The following is a 24,040-nucleotide window of genomic DNA, read 5'->3' on the forward strand; positions in this document are numbered from 1 at the left end:
AGCCCCAGGTGATGCTGTGACCTCGATCCTCTGAGTGCTTGGGAGGCAAAGAGTGCCCAGTGTTCCTAATACAAACTACACGCCTCAGAGGTCAGGAATAAAAGTTTATTGTTTTCAAATTTCTTATCTGCATTCAACTCAGCTCCCTGTCAAAAGATGTTTGGCAGAAGGAGGCCAATTGCTCTTAAGTTTTTGTAGCTGTAACTAGAAAGTGGCCACAGGAGGAGTTTCCCTGGAAGCAGTCCAGGCACACAGAGATCCATGGAAGGAAAGCAGAGTTTGGTGCAAACCAAAGGAAAACACTTCTGTGATTTGATCCAAAAGCTGAGAAGAGCAGCTCAGCTGGACACAGGCACCAGGTGAGCCTGGTCATTGTGGGCCTTTCCTTGCCTAAAGGGAAATGGGCTTTAAGGGGAAGAGAAAGCTGCCAGTCAAGACCAAATTTTCCAGAAATTGCCATCTGATGAATAAAGTTTTTCACATTCCCTTCACCTGTACACTTCCCTTTCTTCTGTAAAATGCCCCTGGAATCCAGAAGCAAAGGGAACTGGCTACAACACCAAAAAATCCCTTTTTGTTTCCATGTTGCAAAAATTAAAGACAAACAAGAAGTTTCTCCTCCCGCTGCCATCTCTTCCTGAGCACACAGTTCTTCTGTACTTTGAGAACTCATAAATCTGATTAACTTGGAACAAAGTGAACATTCATGTTAAAATAATGGGAATTGTTAATTTCCCCCATTCATCTGACATGCACCTTGCAAGGAAAATTACAACAAAACCCCAATAATTCAAAGTGGTCCTTCTGTTTCCAACCTTAACTCCAATGCCTACAAAAGGAGAAAAAACACAAAGTCCAGACAACCAGAACAAACTATTGCTTCACCTGCCAGGACAGGCGGAGTGAAAACCACACAGTGCTGGTGGAATCTTCCAAATGCTTTATTTAGGAACAGTTCTGCCCATGTGCTGTGGGTTTTTTTCCTACTGAATTGATCACAATTATGAAATTATCTGCACTTTCAAAGTGCCCATCCCCATGGCACCTGGGTGCTTTATAAAAAACGCTGTCTGGCACGACAGAGATGAATTATCACTCACAAACCTACTGGTCTGCTGTTCCTTATCCCTCATTTCATGTGTAGCTACTGACCAGGGACAAGAAACAAAGCAACAGATGAACTCCAGAAAAAGATCATCTTGTTTTCTCAGGCAAGATTTAGATCAGAGACAAAACGAACACCAAGAGACCCAACTTCCCAAGAAGAGCAAGTAGCTATTGCTAAAGCCACCCATGAAGCTATTTTCCCAGGAAAATACTTTCAGGAATAGGTTCTATACTGTATGTAGGTATTTAACAAAGTGTGTGTATGAATAAAGAAGGGTGCTATTGGCCCAGAGTACAAATTCACCACCACAGCAGGAGTAACCATCAACAATTGATGTTTGCCATCCTTATTGATAAGGAAAGAGGCTCTATTTTGTCACTTCAGAATGTTACATTCTTAAAAAATATAGACTTTAGGGTTGAAAGGGAAGGAGAAGTTGCTGCCTTGGCTACTGTTCCACAGCCATTGTGTGGAAGCCTCACCTTGCTGGTTTAGTTCTGCATCTACTTCTGCCTCTATTTCCCAATTACACTCCAATTTCTAGATCAAAAAACCAAATAACAGTGTCAAATAATGGGGCAGATAGATACATCAAATTGTATCTATGCTCTGATCCATGGTGAGTAGATGTGTACCAACCCTGGACAGGTCACTGATCACAAAACTTCTCCAAGCAGAAAGGAATTTCTCTGTGCTCCAGGTTATTTTCAGCTATTTATAGTGCATGTTTGTTTCTGAGTAATTGTTTGTCTTTAATACACTGGGAGAGAATGTGTGTGCACAGACATGAACACAGGGCACAGGGGAGAAGATGGTAAAACTTCCCTCTGTTGGTTTCAGGTGCAGGTATTTGTGTCCTAGAACCTCTTGGAGCTTCTCCTTCAATACAGAATAAAACCTCTGTTCCTCTGGGGGTCCTGGTTAACTCTTGAATCCAAAAATGCCCTTTATATATCCTGTGAGGCCACTCTTGGCCTTCTGCTCCACCTTGTCCTCCAGAGGTGGGAAAGCAACATGGTTAAGGGCCAGGTCAAAGAACAGGGGTTTGCATGGAATGGGCTGGAATCCTGGTGGGAAGTGCACGAGGCTGACTTGCTTGCTGACCAGGGAAGGATCCAGGCAGAAAGTCTCAAACCGTTCTGAGAGAGGCTGCAAGAGACCAAGGTAGGGACACAAATCAAATTCCAGTCACATCAAAAGGGTCAAGCATCAAACAGGACTGAGCAGCAACTGAGACAAGAGAAGTTCAAGCTCCCTTGTGAGGCCTCTGGGGACCCTGAAAATTATTTAACCTCCTGTCAAAGCACAGCTGCAGGATCTCTGGAAACCCTCCCATGTGCAGAGAGAAAGCTAAATAAAGCAAGCTGCCACACTGGAAGCTGCAAGCTGCCTCCCAGCTCCTACCCCACTGTGTCAGGTACCTTCAGCACCAAGCCTAATAAAATCTCCTAAATACACCAGCCATGACCAAATCTTGATCAATGTGACATCTCTTGTGTTGTGAGAGACACTCAGGTAACAGGATAAAGGTGATGGTCATTAAGAGCACAGCTGGAATTTGCCTGAGCTCTTGGCTCTTACCTTGCCATCCTTGACCTGAGATGGAGACTCAGTCTCATGAGGATCATTTGCATCTGCAAAATTGAACAAAAGGGGGTAAGAATAACAGGCTTGATCTTGGTGTAGAGTAAGATTGTCTCAGGAAGCAGCTGTGCTCCAAGCTTAGCCATGATCCTTGCTCTCTGGGATACACAGGACAGTATTTTCAGCAGAATCAACTTGATTTCTAGAGTAAGCACCACACACACTTATCTACAGCCACCACAGCCCTGCAGTGGTGGAGCTTCTCCTTCACCTTGTCATGAGAAGGTCTGGAAAGCAGCACAGACTTTGAGTGAAGCACACAACAAAAGATGATAAGAGCACCCCAGGGAGGGTCTGTTAAAGCAACATTAAGGCAATAAAGGAGGCAACACACTCCTTGTCCTGGATTTCCAGCAGCAGGCACAGCAAAACAGCAGCCCAAGAAATCACAAAGTTCATCCCCCAAGTTCTGTTGGCCAGGCCGACACTGACAGAGAGAATATCACCACTCTCCCTCGTCTTAGCTCACCCAACCAGGCAAAACTGGGATGAGTAGGGCCAAAGAGTCTGCAGCAAAAAATGAAACACTGAACTGTTCTGTGCAGGCTCCCAAAACAGGTGCACATCCCCAGGAAGGGTTAAACATCTCTGGGCAGGGAGCAAGATGCCAATGTCCAGCCACTGCCTGCCTACCTGCACTACACACAGCTAGAAGCAGCTGGAACTGGGGGAAAAGTACTTTTCCAAAGTGAGTGAATGGTGAAGAAGAAACCTTTGGAACTTCAGAAATGAAATAAAAGGAATGAAACAGCTGCAGGGGCTTTAGTCAAGATACATTAGAGCAGAGTTTTAGTATAGCTGTGTTACTCACCTAAAATAGCTGCTGCTTGCAAGGAATACTTCTCTGCATTGACTTGAGTGATGAGATCCTGAACATCAGGCAGCTCCTAGAGCAACAAAGAAAATTATTTGAGAGCCTGAAATGTGCCAGTCTAAGAGTCAGAGCAAAGGTAAAACCAGACAGAGTAAGAACTAAGAAATTAACTCCTAGTATTGATGAGCTTTCCCAGAAGGGGAAAAGCTACAGCATTGTGCTACAGAAGTCGTATAAGAGAAAATGCACAGGTGAGAAAAAGTGGTAAACTGTTTTGGAGTTGGTGCAAGTCTGTCCCTCCTCCAAGCAAGAGGCCAGTGAAGTGTTCCTGTGTCACCAGAGGGTCTCTGCTACAATGAACATTACCCTTCTCCCTAGTTAAAGATCAGTCTGGAATTATAATGGCCTGGCACCTAATTAACAATTAACAGTGAGACAGAGCTGCTTCACAAAACTTCAGCTTCAGGACTGGGCTCCTACCTTCAAGCTGTTCCTGTGAGCTCCAGCTCCCGACTGAACCTCGCGGGCGTATTTCAGCACCCTCTCGTACAGCACGAGGGCTTCACTCCACTTCTTTACCAGGACATAGGACTGGGCAATGAAGAAACACCTGCAACGGTCAAGAGAGCATTCCTGACGTGTTTGTTACCCACACCTTTTGCCAACTGAAATGACTGACAATAGGAGATATCCTTAAGTAGCAGTGGGCAGTGTCCCTTTAGGAACCAGTCTCAAAGGACAGAGGAAACTGCATCAAAGGCCTGCACAGCACACAGAGCTGTGGAATTAAACTTCTGAAGGTGCCACGTGTGCTAAAGAAAACCTGGCTGTTTCTCAGTCACCTGTAAGCTTTGTAAACGAGTGTCTTCAATCCAATCTCCTTTTGGAAGTTCTTGTCCTCTTCTAGGCCAGGAAGTTGTGTCAGTTCCACAAGGTTCTGTGCAAAAGAGAGTTGGAATAACAAATGCAGGCATTGCCTTCCTCTGGAATCTGCTGGTCTAAGAGAAAGCTGACCCTTCTGACAAGTCAACAGAACACTCCCAGGGAAATAGTTTCCAGTTTTCTAATCATCAGTTTTCTAACCTTGCGAAGGACTCTCATTGAAACTTGTGCAAGTTGCCCTCAGGACAGACTTCCTGACACAAACAGGAATTGGGACAAAGACTCCTTAAATTTCACATGAACCAATTCTTTCATAAGGCATTTCCCCCTCCCATTCACAACTGCTTCAGCCACAGACTCCCTCAGTTAACTGAAAAATTATGAAAGAAACGGAGAACTGCTTATGAAGAACAAGTATTTTTAGTTGCTACTTTCCCTGGCCAGCAGAAACGAAGGCAGCTCGAAGCACAAGAGTCAGAAAGACTATTTTAAAACTGTATTAGAGTGCACAACAAAGGACACCCACTCAAGCAGCAGGTTCTGCTCATAACTGAAAGAGTTTTTTTTGTGTTTCATGCAGATGTTGAACATCTTTGAGGTACTTGAAGGTACTCAGCTACTCCTCCAACTTCATGGTAGCTCACTTACAGTGCTGTATTTCTGCAATAACCTTTTGTAACACTCAGGTTTCCTACCCAGCCACATCCTGTCTATCCTAACCACACAGTTCTCTGGTTAGGCTGGAGAGCTGGATGTGTTTTCCCAGCACTACCTGCAGGATGATGTCGTAGAGGCGGATGAGGTCCTGCGGCCGCGGCGAGCGCTTGCCGTCCTCGTCGGAGCGCTGCTGCTGCAGCAGGGCCTTCTGCAGGGACTTGGCCATGCTCTCGTTGCGCTTGATGGCCGTGGACAGCTTGATGTAGGTCAAATAACTGCCAAAATAAAAAGAAATCCCATCAGCACTGTCAGAGCTGCTCAGATATTACTCTGTGTTCTGAACTGGTGGCGGAAGAACATCTGGAAGGTCAATGTGAGAGTCTGGAGTGAAATGTTCACAAACTGCCTGAATCAGATCCTTATCTGTACACTCATCCTTTGGGATCCCAGAGGCCCAGAACAAAAACCCATAAAACAAAACCAAACAAAATAAAATCTTGACATAAGAACACGGCTTCTTCACACTAGCACTGGCAGCAATGTTTGCCTATTACCTGTGTAAGTACTGGATGTTGGACACCTTCCCAGAATCATTTTCCAGAGAGTGTTCTCGCTGCTTCTGTGGGCAACGGAGAAAAAACACTGCATGATTTACTTAAAACTGGCAGCCAAGGGATGAAAAACACAGAACAACTCAAGGTTTGGGTAAGCCATGGAAGTAACAGACTTCTAGGTAAAAGAGGGAAGGCTTCTCCACTGCTATTCCCCCACTCCAGTTCTGGAGAGAGTAAATTCAAATTTTGCAGCTCTTTATTAAAGAAATCCCAGCAAGTTGAACACTAAACCAGCCCCAAGAAAACATGGTGCCACTGGAAGTAGAAACTGGTGTTTGCTGCTTACCTGGTCAGGTTTCAATTCTTCCCGAACAGCCTGAATGGCATCTCTGCACTCACTGAGTAAAGACTCAAACAAACGTTCCTTTGTCTCCTCATTTTCTGCCTAAGAGCAAAGGAGAATCAAGACAGATCAGAAATCAGAAATTTTTGTATAATGCATGAATTAACTGAGAAGATTAAATGAAGTTTCTCCCAAATTATGTCTTTAAGATCCATGGGTAGTTAGAACTCCAATCTGTGCCTGTCTGCAACGCATTCTTGGGGAAAATCTGCCACAAATCCTGGGGAATGGGATCGGTGCTGAGAACTGAACAGCAGTGAAGGCCTAGCAGACACAGCTCATGGCCTCATTCCTGCACCAGTTACCTTCCTTCCCAGCAACACCATTCCTTCCTGGATGGCACCTGCACTGTTCCCTGAGCTGAGGCTGGACTGCACTGTGGGAAAAGCCCAGCAACAGAAGAGCTGAGCAGTCCTGAACTGGCAAACTACCAATGCAGACAGCTCTTGTTATGCTGATTTAATGTTCCCATGTGGTAAGAACATGCAGATGATTATCTTTTCTCCACTCCCACTCTAGCAATGCTCACAGTGGCAATAAATTGCTTGTTTGAAGCATCTTTCACAGTAACCCTATATTTCAGCAGCAGGAGTGACTGAGTGCTTTCCTGCTGTCACCATAAGTTTTATTTAAAAAAAAAAAAAAAAGTGAAGCAGCTTTTGGCCTTCTGCCCCAAAACCAGAACTTGAAAACAACTTTTAAAAAACAAGTTGAAGCCTGATCTCTTCCTAATTTATTGGCATATCGTGTACCCAATTAAACAAGCTCCCAAACTGAAACTCAGCCTTTATTCAGATGCTGAGAAGGAAACCAGGTGGAGATTGCAAGACTTGCAATGATTCAGTAAGAAAAAACTACTCAGAAGCAAACCTCAATCTCAGTGATTGAAGGAGAATTCAAGAGCACCAGCACCATGCTCTGCCACTCCCATCTCACGTAACAGTGTAAGATGAGCTTTGCTGCAATAAATTTGCAATTGTCAAAATGAATAAAAAGATGTCTAAAACCATGCTCACTTGTTAATCTACTGTACAGCTCTACAGCCTCTGCCTCTCCACTTCCCACGTTCACAAACCCAATCAGGAATGTTATTTTTACTCCCTCACAAAGCCTCAGGTATCCTGTGATGCAGGCAGTTTTTTGAGTTTGGTTTTTTTTTGGTTTTGTTTTTAATTTAAGATTTGCTGTGAGAATTTTTAAGGTGGGACTGGCTCCTGAGAATAACCAGAGACGAGTCTGACTGCATTCTCAACCTCACCCAGAGCAGCACAGCAATTTCACTGTAAGCACAAAAATGAAAACAGACATGGCCAGATCATCATTCAGGCACAAACAGGGCAAGGGCTGGGCCCTGCAACCAAACAAAGACTTTCCTTTCCAAGCAAAAACTCCTTAAGCTGATTCCATGCATAAATACACATGTTCTGATTTGGGAGATATCAGATCACAGGACTGAGACACAAGTGCTACAGCTGGTGATTCAACTGTCCTGACAGAACTGCACAGGTTCATCTTACAGGGTTCATGGAAACCAATCCCGCTGAACCCAATTCCAAAAAATGTGGAATGCTCAGCTGTCAGACTCTCTTTGGTCTAAACCACTGTGCAACATCTCTGACAGCTATTACCACCCATTTTTGCTGCAATCTAGAGATGAGCACAGAATCCTTGAGGCAATACCAGCTAGCAGCACACCTGTGTCACGCTGCCCTGCAGCCCTGCCACTGCTACCTGGTGAGAGGCAATGGGCCCTCAAAGTCACACCTTCAAACCTACAAAAGGACTGACATGAGCAATTTCAAACCTGGATTCCTATTTCAGTTTGGCTTATTTGTTCTGTTCCTCCCATTACCAATAAGGCACCAAAGGCAACAGTATAATTGCATTGGGAGACTCCATTTTTACACAAAACAGACTGGTTTTACTTCTAATTAAACCCTGCAGGGCACTGCTGTTATGTCAGGGTTTCAGCTCAGTGAAGATGAGCAGAAAGGTGCCAAAGATCCCAGGAAGCACAATTCATTCACCTGAAGCTGGACTGCCCATCACAGCTGACACAACTGCAGAACTGCTGCCAAAAAGGCAAGTTTTAGCCCTCTGGGAATGCAAACAGTGCTGCTGCAATGCTCAGCTCTCACCAGTCCACTCAACTCCTCTGTTTGGTCACAGCTTCCCAGGAATGCAGAGCAAATTCAGGCTGTTCTGCCATTACTTTGGAGAGCAACTAAACTGAGAAAGTCCAACTGTCAGCTGCCAGGATGGAAGTTAAATGAGGGAACTCTTGAGCTGTACTTCCACCTGCTGGCCACACTTATGTGCTTCCTGAAACAAAATCCATTCAGCAACATCCAATTCCTAATATTATGGGTAACACTCAGGTTTCCTACCCAGCCACATCCTGTTTATCCTAATCACACCCCTCTCACCACTATCCCCCTCTGTCAGGTTTTTATTTTATCATTTCTGTTTTTATTTATAGTTATTCTCCTGGTGATAAAAGGTTTTTAATACTGCAAAAATCCCATTTTTAGTGGCAAGAGTTATTACTGAAGATCCTTTCACTGTCTTTTAAAACTCTGAATGTACATGCAGCTACTGAAAAGCAGGATACCTCCTCTAGTCACCACTTCCAAGGAAAAAACTACACGTGGAAAACTTGATTACAATACTAAACACATGAATTGTATGTGCCACTGCAAGTTCCAGTGAGGTGGACTTCAATGATCCTTGTGAGTCCTTTCCAACTCAGGATATTCCATGATTCTATAAAGTGTTTCAGAACCATTACGTGTGAAATTGATTGACATCCTGACATTTATTAATCCACTTCCTGCTTTTGAAGATTTCCAGAAGTCAACAAGAGAATGGAATAGATCTCTTAGTACCTGCTACACCTGGCAAATGGCTATTTGTTGCTGAAGAAAACATGGTCAATATGTATTTTCATTTTGGCTACTCTGAAGTTGGAGCATTTGAGCAAGATGCTCAAAGAAATTAGAAGAGTAATTCAAAACCAGTTACTCTTAAAAATATAACCTTCATTTCCAAGTGATGTACTACTAATAATGGTTATCAACCCTGCTGCTGGAAGGCAGCACAGAATGTTCCAAGGAGCAGGAATACTCAGAACAGATCTCCCAGACTACTCCACTCAGCAGACTGTGAGAGCTATCCCCAGCCAACACTTCAGCTTTGAGTTATAATCAGTATTCCCCCACTTTAACCTTCAGCCTTCCAGCACCAAGTTTGAAAAAAATGAGATTACTCAAAAGCTTTTAGTTCAGGTACCAGGTATTGGACAGAAGGAAAGAGGACGCCTAGAAGGGCAGGATGGAGAGGGCTGCTGGGTTACCTGAGCAATTGCTGCCTCGTTGTCAGCCAGCCCCAGCAGGAAGATCCTCACTTTGTCAATCTTCACTGGGACAGTTCTCCCTCTCCACTCCACCTCACTCATTGTGGCTGCCTGCTTTGCCCGGGTCTGGGTGATCAGTGCCTGCAGAGAACACACTGAGCTTAGGAGTCTGAATTTACAGGAATGCAAAACTGAACCTCCTGAATCCATGTTTGACTTGACTACTTTGAAATCAAAGGGCTTTTTGGGAAAGTGTTTCCCACAGTGCCTAGGCTTGCTTGCTTGCTCACTTCTGTTTCATTCTGGCTCTTGAATGGTTTGCTGCAGCAATATTCATGCTCAGCACAGTAATAATGAGTATTTCAAGCTGAGGCATGCAAATAAATTACCTCCAGTTTTTCTGCAAGAAGACCTTCAGTGCCACCAGACCTCAATCTCATCTGCATCAACTCATTCATGGCAGACTGGTCACCTGAGAGAATCAACAAATTGAGACCACGTTTACATTTGACTTCAAAATCACTTTCATATACAAAAACTAATCATTAGATTTTACACTGGCAGTTTAGGGACAAGCTTGCAATTTCATTGTAACTTCACAGGCAAACTACCACAAACTGTTATTCTGCCTTTCTACACATAACCACAGGTGCTGTTGCAAAATGAGGCCCTTTCTGCATTGCTAAACTGTCCCAAAACACATGCAGAATTTGGCCAAAATATTATGGCCTCGGTGTCACTTAAACCAGGGTTTAACTAAATGAATATTGCTTTCCTGGGAACAGATGAGGCCCCCCTTCCCTTACCAATGTTGTAGGCACAGTAGCGGATGTTGGGCGAGATCTCCTCCACACGCTGGTTATACAGCACAGCCTGTTCTTCTGTGAAAGCATTGGCCAGCTTTTCATAGATGGTCCTACAGCAAAGGACAAATATTAGCACTGCAGCGTGTGTCACTTGAGAGGTGCTATCCTAAGGGAACAGTTTGTGTCTGTGCTCTGGAGGATGCTATTTCTTCAGTAGCACCTCCCAGTTAAGCACGACTAACAAAGCACTGAGTTAGTTATGTTAGTTTAGTTATGTACATAACTAAAGTGATCCAGCACTATATCCTGAAGGAAGCTGGTGAAGTCAGGGACTCACTTGCACTTGTTGAAAGCCTCCATTGCTGCCTTCCACTCCTGGTGCTCGAAGCGAAGCATGCCGGTGAGGTAAGCCATGTACGCCTGCACACAGAGCGAGGGCAAGGTCACTTCCCCCACCAGCAGCCTAACTGGTGCCACCTTTAGCAGGAAGGCTGCTGCGACTCCTGCAGTGGGTGACTAAGCTTTGCCCTTTTCACTGGGGCTTCCCACAGAAGACAACTGATTTGGATGACAGGTTACAGCTACCTACCTCTTCTCCTTTAGCTGACTCTGCTGCATTTCTAAGGAACCACAGAATCATAAAATGGAATCACAGCACGGATTGGAAAGGAGCTTAAAGATTATCTAGTTCCAACCCCCGCTAGACAAGGTCACCCAGAAATTAAAGATATTTCTTGTTTGTTATGCAATGGCCCACCAATGTCACACAACTTTTTTCCCCAGCAATATGCTATACAATGACAATTGAATGAAATGAGTACAGCACTGCTGTTCAAAGATTTCACAAGAGCTGTTTCCTGTTTTCCAGGAACTGAACCCCCAAATCTTGCATTCTAGGTGGCTACTTCAGCACATTTAACAAAAAGGTAACTCAACAGATAAGCAGTTTCTTTGGCTGTGTTGCACCACCTTAGCTGCCCTCAATTCTTTGTACTTTTATTATCTGTTGAGAGATAATAATTATTTCTTCACCCCAAACCCCAAAGGTTTCTTGTTCAGCCCTTGCTGTACAACAAGATGAAAGTATCAGCGGTTACCTGAGCTTCCAGCTTAGTCTTGGCATCCACCCTGTTGCTCTCACAGAGCCTCTCCAGCTCCTCAGCGTGTTTCACAGCCTTGCGCAGCCGCGAGAGCAAATGGAAGCGCTTGCGGGGCTCCGTGTTGGCCTCCTGCTTCAGCTGCATGGCGTAGCTCCAGGCCCGCTCTGCATCCATCAGGATCAGCAGCAAGTACCTGCAGGGCACAGGAGGGTGCAGGGGACAATAATGACACTCACACAAGAGCTGTATCACCAGCAGCTCTTTGCCGTTTGGTCTGCCAAGTTCAGTAGCAGTAGTTGGTCAGTAAAAGGCAGATGCTTTTACTTCTTAAAGTTCTAAGCACATGAAGTCTTGTTATTCCCGACTAGTTTCTGCTGTGTTTCTCACTCAGAAGTGCAATTACCCCACTGAGGAAGAAAATCAGGTATCATTCTGTAGCACCACAGACACTACAAAGACAAGGGATTTATCATTTTAGGCCACTCTTCAAACTGGTTCTAAATGTTCTTAACAACACAGGTGAATGCAGCATCATGTGCTGTTTTCCCACAAGAAAAGATGAGATAGGAAACACTTCAAGTATTCCTAAGACAGGAAGTGAACTCAAAATCCTGGCTACTCTCCACATATTCTGTCAAATTTAGAAGATTTAAGTAAAACTTGCAGTGCAATATTTCTGTTCAAACAGAAGGGATTGCATCTCTAACCCCAACCTTGCTGGCTACACCATTTACATTACCAGCATTCCCATGGCTACCTTGCAACAGACCTGAATAAGCATTTCCTCTTCAATGTCACAGGAATTTACTGATTATGAAGAGAATCCATTTTAGCAACTATGAGGGAAGAGAAGGAACAGGCTGTTGCTTCTCCTTCTTGTCCCACTGGATCTGAGCAGTATCTCTTGCACCTGCACTACATTCTGAACTTTTATTATTATCAACAACACACATCACTGAAAACAAATTATTTGAATGACATTGCATAAAATAGTTTTCCATCTGAAACCAAAATTACTGAAAGGAAGCTCTTCAGTACCACACTGAATTCTCAATTCCATCCAGTCCCTGTACCTGTTGTCTGAGAGAATCTCTTCAGTTACTTTCTTCCCAGTGAACTTGTGTCTGTTGCCCATCTTGAAGTTGAGAGTTTTGCGGAGCCGCCTCAGCCTGCGGGAGCAATAACCCCTAAAAAAAGACAACCAGTCAGTTTGGCCAAAGGACAGCTCTGCTTCTGTTTACTGCTCTATCCAAATAGGAAAAAAAAATATTAAGGCTGTACCAGGCAATGTTTTAACAATTAAAACTCCATGTGAGACATATGGTAGCTCAAAAACTACCTGTAAAGCAGCACTTAACAGAAAACAAGGTAAGAAGACATGTATTTATTAATGATCTTGAAAAATCAGGGTGATGTGGTCATTGCTAACTGCTTTATGTGTGCTTATTGAACACTGAGCTCTGGAGAGTACAGTGCCCATCAGGGAGGTGTGAACACAAGCTCCTGCGGGCAGTGGAGATGCCAGAGCCAGCCTGCACAGCCAAGGGCCATCAGCACACAGGGCCTCACGTGGAACAGCCTGTCAGGGGCTTCACCTGGCAGGTGGGTTTTGTTGCCTGCTATGGGGGGGAGGTTACAATTTAAATGCAGTGAAGCCAAGCCCAAGGAGCAGCCCCCAGCACTCACCTGTACCTCTGGAAGTCCCCATGCCTCAGGCCGTGCTGCTGCTGCGACTCCTTCACGATCTGCAGGACTGCGGCTGCGTTAAGGCACACTCACAGGGCAGTGGCACCAGCTCCTCCTTCCACCCCAAAATAACAGCAGGGAACCCACAGATCCCATGAGACAAACGCACTTTGAACAGTGGGGCAGCCCAAAACCTCCTAAAAGCAGAGCTGATGGCTCTAAAGCACCTCATGAATGCACAGCTCCCTCCAGAGCTCCTGCCTGTCAGCAGAGACAGAGACAAACCTCAAGCACCTCCTCCAGACATGCACGGGAGTGCTGCTGTCACCAGAGCTCCTTCTGGGATAAGGACACATCCAGGATAACACACCTGGCCACAGGACCTCCCCAGCCACGCTCGTGACACAGATTTGTTGGGAAAACTGAGGTAGAGAAGCTTTCCTGCCCTGGAATGTCCCCTCACTCAGGAAAAGGATAAAACCACCCTGAACAGAATCACAGCTGCCTGCCCAGCACAAACAAACAAAGTGCCTTCGGAGCACTGAACCTCATAAAGAGAGTTTTTGGAAATAACTCCAGGGCTGATTTTCTCAATTCTTCAGCACGTTTCTAGTCTTGCTGCAACAAATATCAGAGACACAGAGCAGTGGCCTCTGACCTGGGGCACCATCACTCCATCATTCCCATCCAGTCCCCCCCTCCTTCAGTGTATTGGCAGAGCTCCTGCACTTCCTTTACTCCCTCAAATAAAGGGGAATTACTACCTTGTTCCTACCGAATTACTACGTTATTCCTACCAAATAAAACCATGCCACATTCTAGTAAATCTGATGTTTTTCATTCAGTTTACAAGGCAGGTTATTTTGTGAAATAAAATCTCCACCACACACAAGAAATCTCTGTGCTATATAAATTCATATCCTAAAATTTCCCTTTCAAGCTTTACCAAGAAGCCTCTAAAGAAAACCCGCAGAGAAAACCAGATTGTACAACAACCCAAACAAAAGAAAAACTACAACTATACCTAAAGAAACCACCAAACATGTAAAGTTTAAAATGCCAGATGTCTAACAAAATGTTTTCCTGGGACTACACCTAAAAGAAAGTCACTGAAGTATAAAACCCTGCACCAATAGTTATTACACTGAATTATTCTGTATTTGCAGAACAACCCAGTCAAACTACAGTGTCTCAACACAGCCCTCCTCATCCCTGCTGTATACCTAAGAGTTTTTTCAGACTCTCTTTTATTCTGCACAGTTACTTGCTGAATTCATATCCCCTGAACTTTTTTATTTTTTCACGGACTTAGACATTCCCAACATTCCCAGGGCAATTGCTACATCTGCACCTGACTCCCCAGTTACTGACTACACAACACCTGCCATGTGCCACGTGGAAATCTGCAACCTGATTTCCCCCGGGTTTCCCTCTGACCCAAAAGATAAACTCAGCTCTGTCACAGCTGTGCAGCTGGACCGGTTTCACATCGAAGTTTCACCTACAAAACCTCCACGAGCTTTACACGGCGAGATTTCAGAAGCACTAAATCTGCAGGAGCCAGTCTGGCACCGCAGCGCGCCTGTTAAGGTTTTTTAAGGTATTATTGCTCCCTTCAAGCTGCAGTATCACCAGGAGCAGCTCAGGGGTGCCGTGCTCGTACCCTGAAGCGCAGGGCCCAGCACACAGCCCCGCTGTGGAGACCGACCCCGGCTGCCACGGGGCTCGGGAGCAGATGCAGCCCAGGCGGAGCGGGATTCCACGAACCAGGAAAGCCAGCCGGCCTTTTATCCGAACCAAACCCGCACGCAGCCCCGGGCCAGCACCGCCCGCACCTCCGGCGTGCCCCTGCTCGGGGCCCGAGGCCGGAGCGGGGCAGTCCCCGCCGCCCGCCGGCCCTGCCCGCCCGGGCCCCGCGCCGCCGCCACGTCCCCCCGCCGCCCACGGGGCCGGGCCTGCCACGTCCCCCCCGCCGCCGCTGCGCAGGATGCTCTCCAGGCCCAGGCTATCGCCGAGCCCGCCGGGCTGCGGCCCCGCCGGCCGCTCGTTCTCCTTGTTGTCCTTGCCGTCCTTGTGGTCCTTGTTCTCCTCCGCCCCGGCCCCGCGGCCGCCGCCGCCTCCCTGCCGCTCCGCCGCCATCTTGCACCGGGGCCGCGGCCGCGCTGCATCACGGGCCGGGCCGCGGGGCCGCGCGGGGAATGCCGGGAGCGACCCGGGGGAGCCGGGACCGGGAACGGGAACGGGAACGGGAACAGGAACAGGAACAGGGGAGCCGGGACAGGGAACGGGAACAGGGGAATGGGGGATCAGGGACAGGGAACGGGAATGGGAACGGGAACAGGGGAGCCGGGACAGGGAACGGGAACGGGAACAGGGGAATGGGGGATCAGGGACAGGGAACGGGAACGGGAATGGGAACGGGAACAGGGGAGCCGGGACAGGGAACGGGAATGGGAACGGGTAACAGGGGAGCCGGGACAGGGAACGGGAACGGGAACGGGAACAGGGGAGCCGGGACAGGGATCGGGAACGGGAATGGGGGAGCCGGGACAGGGACCGGGCATGGGGGATCCGGGACAGGGAACGGGAATGGGATCGGGAATGGGAACGGGAACAGGGGATCCGGGACAGGGAACGGGAACGGGAATGGGGGAGCCGGGACAGGGAACGGGAATGGGAACGGGAACAGGGGATCCGGGAACGGGAATGGGAATGGGAATGGGGGATCCGGGACAGGGAACGGGAACGGGAATGGGGGATCCGGGACAGGGATCGGGAACGGGATCGGGAATGGGAACGGGGGATCCGGGACAGGGAACGGGAATGGGATCGGGGATGGGAACAGGGGATCCGGGACAGGGAATGGGAACAGGATCGGGAATGGGGGATCCGGGACAGGGAACGGGAACGGGACAGGGATCGGGAATGGGAATGGGGGAGCCGGGACAGGGAACGGGAACAGGGGAATGGAAATGGGGGATTCGGGACAGGGAACGGGAATGGGGTCGGGAATGCGGGATCCGGGACAGGGAACGGGATCGGGAACGGGGGATCCGGGACAGGGAACGGGATCGGGAATGGGAACGGGGGATCCGGGACAGGGAACGGGAACGGGAATGGGAATGGGGGAGCCGGGACAGGGAACGGGAACAGGGGAATGGAAATGGGGGATCCGGGACAGGGAACGGGAACGGGAATGGGGTCGGGAATGCGGGATCCGGGACAGGGAACGGGATCGGGAACGGGGGATCTGGGACAGGGAACGGGATCGGGAACGGCAACAGGGGAGCCGGGACAGGGAACGGGAATGGGATCGGGAATGGGGGATCCGGGACAGGGAACGGGATCGGGAGATCCGTGACAGGGAAGGGGATTGGGATCAGGAATGGAGGATTCGGGACAGGGAACAGCAAGGGGATTGGGATCGGGAACGAGGGATCCGGGACAGGGAACGGGATGGGGATCGGGAATGGGGTATCCGTGACAGGGAAGGGGATTGGGATCGGGAACGGGGGATCCGGGACAGGGAACGGGATCGGGATTGGGAAGATCCGGGACAGGGAACGGCATCAGGAATGGCACTGGGATCACGAGGGATCCGGGACAGGGAAGGGGATCGAGATTGGGATCAGGGGGGATCCAGGATAGGGATTCGGGAGCGGGGGATCCGGGATGGGGATCAGGATCGGGGGTCCCGGCGCCTCCCGGGGCTGGGCCCCTCTCAGGTGTGGATACATCCCTGCCTGGCCCTCCTGCCCATGTCCCGCTCATCCTTCCCGGACTGAGCCCCCAGCTCCGTCACAGTGCTCTGCCCCAATGCTGACCCCAAAATCAGCCCCCAGGGCACCCCCCAACCCTGACCCCACTCCTGGCGCTGCTGCTGTGGCAGTCCCGGGGGAGCCTCTCCCTCCATCCCCTTGCCCCTTCCCGGGACACTTGGAGCCTGCTGCTTGGGGCAGCCCTTGGGGAGAGGGGCTTTAAATTCCCCCGGGCTAAGCACTAAAAACAAATCCTCCCAGCTCCAGCCGCCTTAACCCCTTCGGGCTGTCCACCTGGGAAATAAGAGCCCTCCTTATCTCACCTAACCCCAGAGCTATTTCATGGCGTAAGCTCTTAATAGCAGGTCCTTTTCACATGGGATTGAATACTTCATTCAGGACAATCACCAAATTTATTTGAGCACCTAATGGTAATATCTTCATAAACCCTTATCGGTACAAACTGCTCCAAGAGCTGCTCGTGCCCCCAGACCCATCTTTGCCAGCCCTGTGCCCTGCCTGCCTGGCTGCACTTTGCTGTCACACTCCCAGAAGCAATTTGGCTCCTCTCCCCTTCCAAGGGCTCAGCTGTTTCCTGTTACTCCTGATTTCAAACTTCTCCTTTCCTCTCATAGACAGCAAAGCTCAAAGGAGAAAAAAAAAATTAAAAAAAAAAAATCAGCCATGTCCTCAAGTGGCAAGTTTCTGTGCACATCTTTTAAACTCTCTGCTCCAGACTCCAAATGTATCTCCCAGGGATTCATTCCCTATCTGAACCCAAGTGTGCTCCAGGATGATGCTGAAGTAAGCAGGCACAGCAATTAAAGCCTGTTTTACAAACAACAGCTCCTCTCTTGCAGCTGTGGGGGTCCACACAGGCTTGGGTTAGGCTGGCACAGCAGCACCCACCCTCAGGTGCCCAAAAAAGCACCCCAAAGGACTATTCCAGCGTCAGGACAGCCACCAGGTGTGGCACAGCAACATTTCTGCCACACCACCTTCCTTGCACACTGGCAGAAAGCTTTGCTGCTCCTCTGGATTCCTCTGGAATCGACATGGGAGGATAAAACCATCAGCCACTGCCTGGGTTTGAATTCCTCCTGCAGAGCTGGCTCTGCCCTCCCCCAGGGCAGGGGATGGGGCTCACACAAACCTGCAGAGACTTGAGGGGATCCTTGCAGTGAAGCTCAGCTGCCTTTGGTGTCACAGGGACTGCTGCAGAGAGTAAATCCACAGAGTTACAGGCACTCCCATCCCTCTGCCAGCCAGCCCTGCAGCCTGCAAGGCCTGCCAGCCCCACAGCGTGCTGTTTCCTATTGGTTTTGGCCAGAGGATCTTGCTTTTGGGGTCTGGATCATCCTCCTGCACCCCTGCCCAAATAACCCTTCTGTGTCTCAGGACAAAAATGTATTTTGCTGCTATTTATTTTTATCCTGCTAGTCCCGAGTTTTACTGCTATTGGGAAGAAACTGAGTGTTTTCCCTCGGGGTTTTTTTTTTTTGGTTGTTTTTTTTGTTTGTTTGTTTTTTAATAATCTCGCTCTACAGCATAAGGATGGACCCAGCCTCTCTGCAGGCTGACCAAAGACACCAGCAGTACCATCATCCAAATACCCTGCAGTATCTGAGTACACAGGGCAGGTCCTGCAGGGTGAAACCTCCCTGGGGCCAGGCTTTCCCACGAGTCTCCCAGCAGTCCCCATGGTCGTGGCTGGGGATGTGGCACCGGAGGGGCTCCCTGGGGACGTGCGCCCGGTCTGGGATCAGAGGAGGAAGGCAGAGCTGTGCTCCGTGTCTCAGCAGCTCCATGAGCCCTGTGGGGTGCCCGAATTTCCGCTGTGCTGCTCCTAATTCCCTGCTTTTCCCTGTGGGCCGACATCAAGAACACGGAGCATCCTCACCCCAAAGGGGTCTGGTCACCCCCAAACGGGAGCAGGTTTTGTGGGGCTGGGCAGCCGAGGGTGGAGGGGGCTCCGTGTGCTCTGGTGGCCGTGTCACGAGCTGTGAGTGTCCCCAGAGCCCCCAGCACGGCGGGCTCAGCGCTGAACGCCCATAAGAGAACAGAGAAGCTGTGGAGTGAGTTAGTTACAGAAGTAATTGAAGCATTAAATATTTCTCTCTCCACAGAAGCAAAACAAGGCAGGCTGGGGTGGGGGCAGACTAGGAGTCCTTGGAGAGCTGATTGCAGCGGCCGAACCCCAGGCTTCCTTCCACCCGTGCAGGACCAAAAAGGCAATTCTGCAGGAAGAAGACGCGGCACGAAGATTTGTTCTCGCTGCAATGTGTCACGCTGCTCTCCCAGCCGTGGGGAGAAATGCAGTTTCTCCTGAAAACCTGGGCTCGCCTCGGGTGTTTTGGTGCGAGGATTTCGCTGCCGCTGGACAATGCGGACACACTGGCAGTCAGAGGATCCCCATTCCTAAAAACCAGCCCTACAGCCCCTGGGGGTGAACAAACCCTTTTTCAGTGACTACTGAAGGGGGAGGCGATAAGAAAACCCCCGCAGACGCCTCACTTTGGGTGCCCAGCTCCTTTCGGGGTGCCCAGCTCCCTTTGGGGCGCCCAGCCCCGCTGCCCCAGCCCCTCCGGAGGGGTACCAGCACTGCCTGACATTTCACCCCACCCCAGGGCACACCCGGCCAGCCCGAGCCCCTCGGCTCCCCGGGGGGAGCGGGGTGGGGATGGCCTCCCCGGGGCGCGGTGCGCGGGGCCGGGCGGGAGCCGCGCCCGGAGCCCCCCGGGCCCCCCCGCTCCGCCGGCGCACGGAGAGCGCCGGAGCCGCCCCGCGGAGCCGCCCCGAGCGCCCGCGGGCTCCCGCACGCCCGGAGGAGGTGAAGGGCCCCCGGCTCTCCCGGCTCCCCCCCGCGCGGCCCGGCGGGACCCCCGCCCGCTCCCCATGCGCCCCCTTTCCCGGGCAGCTCCCGCGCGCTCTCCGTGCTCCCCTCTCACCGTTCTCCCCCTTCCCGTGCATCCCTGGCGCGCTGCCCGCTGCAGTCTCCTTGCACCCCCTTTTCCCGTGCGTCCCTTCTGCGCTCCCCAGCGAGCTCTCCCTGCACCCCCTTTCCCCTGCAATCCCTGCTGACCTCTCCGTGCACCCCCTGTTCCTTTGCATCCCTGCTGCTCTCCCCACTGCATGTTTTTTCCTATCCACCCCTTTCCCGTGCATCCCCGGTGTGCTCCTCGCTGACCTTTCCTTGCACCCCCTTTCCCTTCTGTGCTCCCCACCGTGCTCTCCCTGTGCACCCCCTCACCCGTGTGCCCCCGGTGCCTTCCCCACGCACGCTGCCGCCTCCGGCCCCGGGCCGTGCACTCCCGGCCATGAACGGCTCGCTGGCAGGCCCCGGGGGGGGCTGGCAGCCCGAGTCCGTGGTCATCCCACTCGTGTACTTCCTCATCTTCCTCGTGGGCACCGTGGGCAACAGCCTGGTCCTGGCCGTGCTGCTGCGCAACGGGCAGGTGAAGAACACAACCAACCTCTTCATCCTCAACCTGGGGGTGGCCGATCTCTGCTTCATCCTCTTCTGCGTCCCCTTCCAAGCCACCATCTACACCCTGGAGGGATGGGTGTTCGGGCCCTTCATGTGCAAGGCCGTCCACTTCTTCATCTACCTCACCATGTACGCCAGCAGCTTCACCCTGGCCACCGTCTCTCTCGACAGGTAGGAAAGGGAACGGGGGGAGGGAGGGGCTGTCTGCATCCTGAGGCTCCCCTTTCTCTGGATCCCACCGGGGCAGGGAGGGGGCAAATTCCCCTGGAGCTAAATCCTGACTGCTGTGACCTCCCGGGGCTCCTGGGGGCATCAGGAGCATTTCCCAGTTGATGTGTGCGAGGCGGTGCAACCACCCAGTATGAGGGGCTGCAGGGGGGGATCCCTGGCCCCAGTGCCCAGCTGGAGGAAGCTTGAGACCCCAAAGCTGTAGGGCTGTAGGACTGGGATTTATCCACAGGCCCTGGCAGTGAAGTGGGGATGAAAAATGAGAAAGAAGCAAAGCTCAGTCCCTGTGCAGCTCTGGCTCTTCCTGGGATGCACAGAGAGAGCCCCGTCCCTTCCAACAGCCCCCGGCAAAGCAGGCAGACCTTGAGGAGAAAAAACCACAGGGATGATTGAGCTGAGACACTGATTTTCCCACCCTCCCCTTTTATTAGCAAAAAGGCCCTTTCTGTCCCTGTGCTGTCCCTTGTCCCAGTGGTTATCCCAGCCTGTTCCAGGGTGGGTTTTGCTGGGAAGCCTGGTGCTCCTGCCTGTGCTTTACCTCAGTCCCTGCCTCTGCAAGGACCCGTGAGTTATGATCCTGCAGCAAGCTGGGAGCTCCTGGTGCTGCTCTGCTCAGTGCCCAAACCCTGTAAGGTGGGATGTGGAAAGTACATGTCCCAGTCCCCTGGGAGGCCCTGGAGCCTGGCTGGATGTGTCCTGCCATCCCAGGACACCCCTGCACTGGCTGCTGACAGCACCCCCAGGAGCTAAAACACATCCCAGGCCTGCCTCTCCCCCTGTATCCCACAGAGCAGAGGGAACAGATGTGTTGAGCAAGAGAGGGCTTGCACAAGCGTCAGATCTGGGTGCAATTAAGGGACCAGCTAATTACAGAACTGAAAAGGGGTGATGTGCTCTCACATGTGCCACTACAAGGAATGCTGTGTCTGGGGATCCTGGGCACTTGTTCCTGCCTTTGTATCCTCACTGCTCCACTGTGCCAGACAGTGATGGTCAAGTGAGGGTCTCCTGGATTAGGCGAGGGACATAATGGGACCATCCCCACTGTCCCCACAACCACTGCCAAGAGCAGAGGGTGACGGGACAGGATCAGGGAGAGAATCTTCCTCAGTCCTTTGTGCTGCACAGGGTCTCTAAGAAGCACCACGGAATCAGTTCTGTGACTAACTGCCCTGGAAAGCCCAAATCCATAATTTCTGCCCTCTCTCCAACCTGCTCCTGGCGATGCTCTCTCTGTGTCCTCCCTGGGACTGCAGCCACGTCCCTCTCCCTTTCCCGTGCAGGTATGTGGCCATACGATACCCCCTGCACTCCAGGGAGCTGAGGACACCCAGGAACGCCCTCCTGGCCATTTGTCTCATCTGGGGGCTCTCCTTCATCTTCTCGGGCCCTTACCTCAGCTACTACCAGGAGTTCCAGCTGGCCAACCTGACCGTCTGCCACCCCATCTGGGAGATCTCCCAGCGCAAGATCATGGACATCTGCACCTTCATCTTCAGCTACATCATCCCCGTGCTCATCCTGAGCCTCACTTACGTGCGGACTATTCGCTACCTGTGGCGGTCCGTGGACCCTCTCCAAGACATGTCGGAGTCCAAGAAGGCCAAGAGGAAGGTCACCAGGATGATCATCATTGTCGCCGTCCTGTTCTGCCTCTGCTGGCTGCCCCATCACCTGGTCATCCTGTGCGTGTGGTTCGGGTACTTCCCCCTCAACCACTCCACGTACGTGCTGCGCATCCTCTCGCACGTCATCTCCTACGCCAACTCCTGCGTCAACCCCATCGTCTACGCCCTGGTCTCCAAGCACTTCCGCAAGGGCTTCAAGAAGATCTTCAGCTGCCTCCTGCGCAAGAAGGCAGCGCACAAGGTGCACGTGGCCCAGGCTGCCAACACGGTCAGCACGCTGGAGGCAGAGCTCAGCGAGGTGACCCAGCTGAGCGAAGCCCTGCCCGGCCGCTCGGCTGCGCGCTGCAGGGCCCCCGCGCAGCCCTGGGGGGAGGCAGGGCTGCAGGGGCAGCAGCAGAGAGCAGATGGCTCCTCTGTCACCTTCAACATCAGCTAGCAGAGCTCCCTCCCACCCCACAGCTTTGCAGTCTCCTGCAGCATTGCAGGCCTGGGGCTGGGCTACGTTTTGGGTTGAAATGGGTCCAGTTGAACCCTTTTCATTCAGCTGCACCCAGATATCACAACTGTGATACTGCTGACACAAACTCAGCCAAGAACCAGCCAAGGACAGGATTTGCTTCCACCAAGCACCTGCTGAGAGCAGAGATCAAACCCAAAAACCCACTGCCATGTGTAAACACCTGTTCCTCTGTGATGGATGGACTTACTCCCTGTTGCATTTACACCCAGAGCCTCTGAAAAGCTCTGGCCCCTCCAGCCAGCACAGCATCTGGAGCTTGTGGCTGCACTTACAGGGACATTTGGAAAATCTTTGTTTGTGCCCTGGTTTAGGAGCTGCATCCCAGGGCAGTGCTGGGCACAAACCCAGCTCAGGTAGGAAAATCCAGGAGCGAAGCACAGAAGGTCACCAAGGACCAAGGGGAGGGAGGTTGTTTGCCAGGGAAGCACAGCCATGGACCCATGGCAGGGGAAGGATTTTAATGCCTTTGCACAGCCTGGGGACAGCTCAGCATCTCAAGCAGGCAAGATGCTTGTTGAGACAAGCAGGGCACTGACATTGCTTCCCTGAGGTGGGACAGCCAGGGCTGTGTGAGAGCTGGGAGTGCCCAGCAAGCCCAGGAAGCCTCAATAAAGCCCCAACACCCCACCTGCCGTGTCCAGCTCCTTTGGGAAGCCCCACAGCTGCAGCAGAGGAGAGGCTGGGGGGTGATGGGATCTGCTGGATGCAGGGAAGCTGAGCGGGGATGGAGGATGTGGGTGATGCCTGAGCGCATCCCTGGAGGGGGGCACTGTGGCACAGGAATGTCACTGCACCCGCTGAGTGCAGCTGCCCGCAAGAGGCTGCTGTGATGCACACTCCCACCTCTCGACCCTGCAAAGGCTCCACGGGTGCCTGAGCCCTGTGACTGCCACCTGCCAAGGGCTGTAAGTGAAATCCTTCCTTTTGTTTACCGGAAGAGCATCACGGGACTAGGATCAAGTCACCCTTTTGAAAACCCCGTGGCAGAGCACAGCCAGAGGTGGTGGGCAAAGTGCAGGATGAGCTGTGCTGTGCATCCCTACAATTCCCAGGGGTGTACCCCAACAGTCCCCACGAAGGTCAGGTCTCTATAAACTGTCATTATAGAGGCTCTAAGTCTGTCTGCATGGATTTCACTGCTGTGAATCCCCACATCAGAGCTCCCCAGGGCTGGGATGGGTATTTCTGTCCAGGACCCTGGCTCTCCCTGGGGGTCTGGTCCTGACAGCCCTCCTCCACACAGCTCCAGTGCTTGGCCTTTTTTTCTTGAGAAGCTTTTGACTGTAAAACATTTCTTTTCCCCTGCTGAGTGTTATTATAACCAGATCTTCCTCTCCCCACAGAGAGGGCCATAAATTGGCCACCTCCTCCTATCAGTAACAGTGATATTTAGTCTAGTCCTGTTCCCAGCAG

At 51.0% G+C, this 24,040-nt stretch overlaps 2 protein-coding genes across 2 annotated transcripts; one reads left to right on the forward strand and one right to left on the reverse strand.

Moving 5' to 3' along the window:
* Positions 1-589: 589 nt before the first annotated feature.
* On the reverse strand, positions 590-15,186 carry SRP68 (signal recognition particle 68). Its single transcript, XM_038157358.1, has 16 exons — positions 14,998-15,186; positions 13,007-13,073; positions 12,394-12,507; positions 11,318-11,513; positions 10,558-10,640; positions 10,221-10,330; positions 9,804-9,886; positions 9,415-9,555; positions 6,006-6,104; positions 5,660-5,724; positions 5,221-5,380; positions 4,409-4,503; positions 4,047-4,176; positions 3,564-3,639; positions 2,690-2,742; positions 590-2,257 (listed from the first exon to the last, which is right to left on the reverse strand). Exons 1-16 carry the CDS (start codon positions 15,143-15,145, stop codon positions 2,030-2,032), a joined length of 1,848 nt encoding a protein of 615 aa, XP_038013286.1. The 5' UTR covers positions 15,146-15,186; the 3' UTR covers positions 590-2,029.
* A 4,489-nt stretch (positions 15,187-19,675) lies between these two features.
* On the forward strand, positions 19,676-23,229 carry GALR2 (galanin receptor 2). Its single transcript, XM_038157359.1, has 2 exons — positions 19,676-20,422; positions 21,763-23,229. The coding sequence occupies exons 1-2, from the start codon at positions 20,082-20,084 to the stop codon at positions 22,541-22,543; spliced, it is 1,122 nt and encodes a 373-aa protein (XP_038013287.1). The 5' UTR covers positions 19,676-20,081; the 3' UTR covers positions 22,544-23,229.
* Positions 23,230-24,040: the final 811 nt, after the last annotated feature.

This window comes from Motacilla alba, chromosome 18 (assembly GCF_015832195.1).
Source record: "Motacilla alba alba isolate MOTALB_02 chromosome 18, Motacilla_alba_V1.0_pri, whole genome shotgun sequence".
Lineage (NCBI taxonomy): Eukaryota > Metazoa > Chordata > Aves > Passeriformes > Motacillidae > Motacilla > Motacilla alba.

Coding starts and splice junctions, on each gene's coding strand:
- SRP68 (XM_038157358.1), bottom strand. CDS start 15,145: ATGGCGGCGGAGCGGCAGGGAGGCGGCGGCGGCCGCGGGGCCGGGGCG. Junction 3,640..4,046: donor CTCACAGGAACAGCTTGAAG/GTAGGAGCCCAG, acceptor TTGTTGCTCTAG/GAGCTGCCTGATGTTCAGGA. Junction 2,258..2,689: donor CTCAGGTCAAGGATGGCAAG/GTAAGAGCCAAG, acceptor GGTCTCTTGCAG/CCTCTCTCAGAACGGTTTGA.
- GALR2 (XM_038157359.1), top strand. CDS start 20,082: ATGAACGGCTCGCTGGCAGGCCCCGGGGGGGGCTGGCAGCCCGAGTCC. Junction 20,423..21,762: donor GCCACCGTCTCTCTCGACAG/GTAGGAAAGGGA, acceptor TTTCCCGTGCAG/GTATGTGGCCATACGATACC.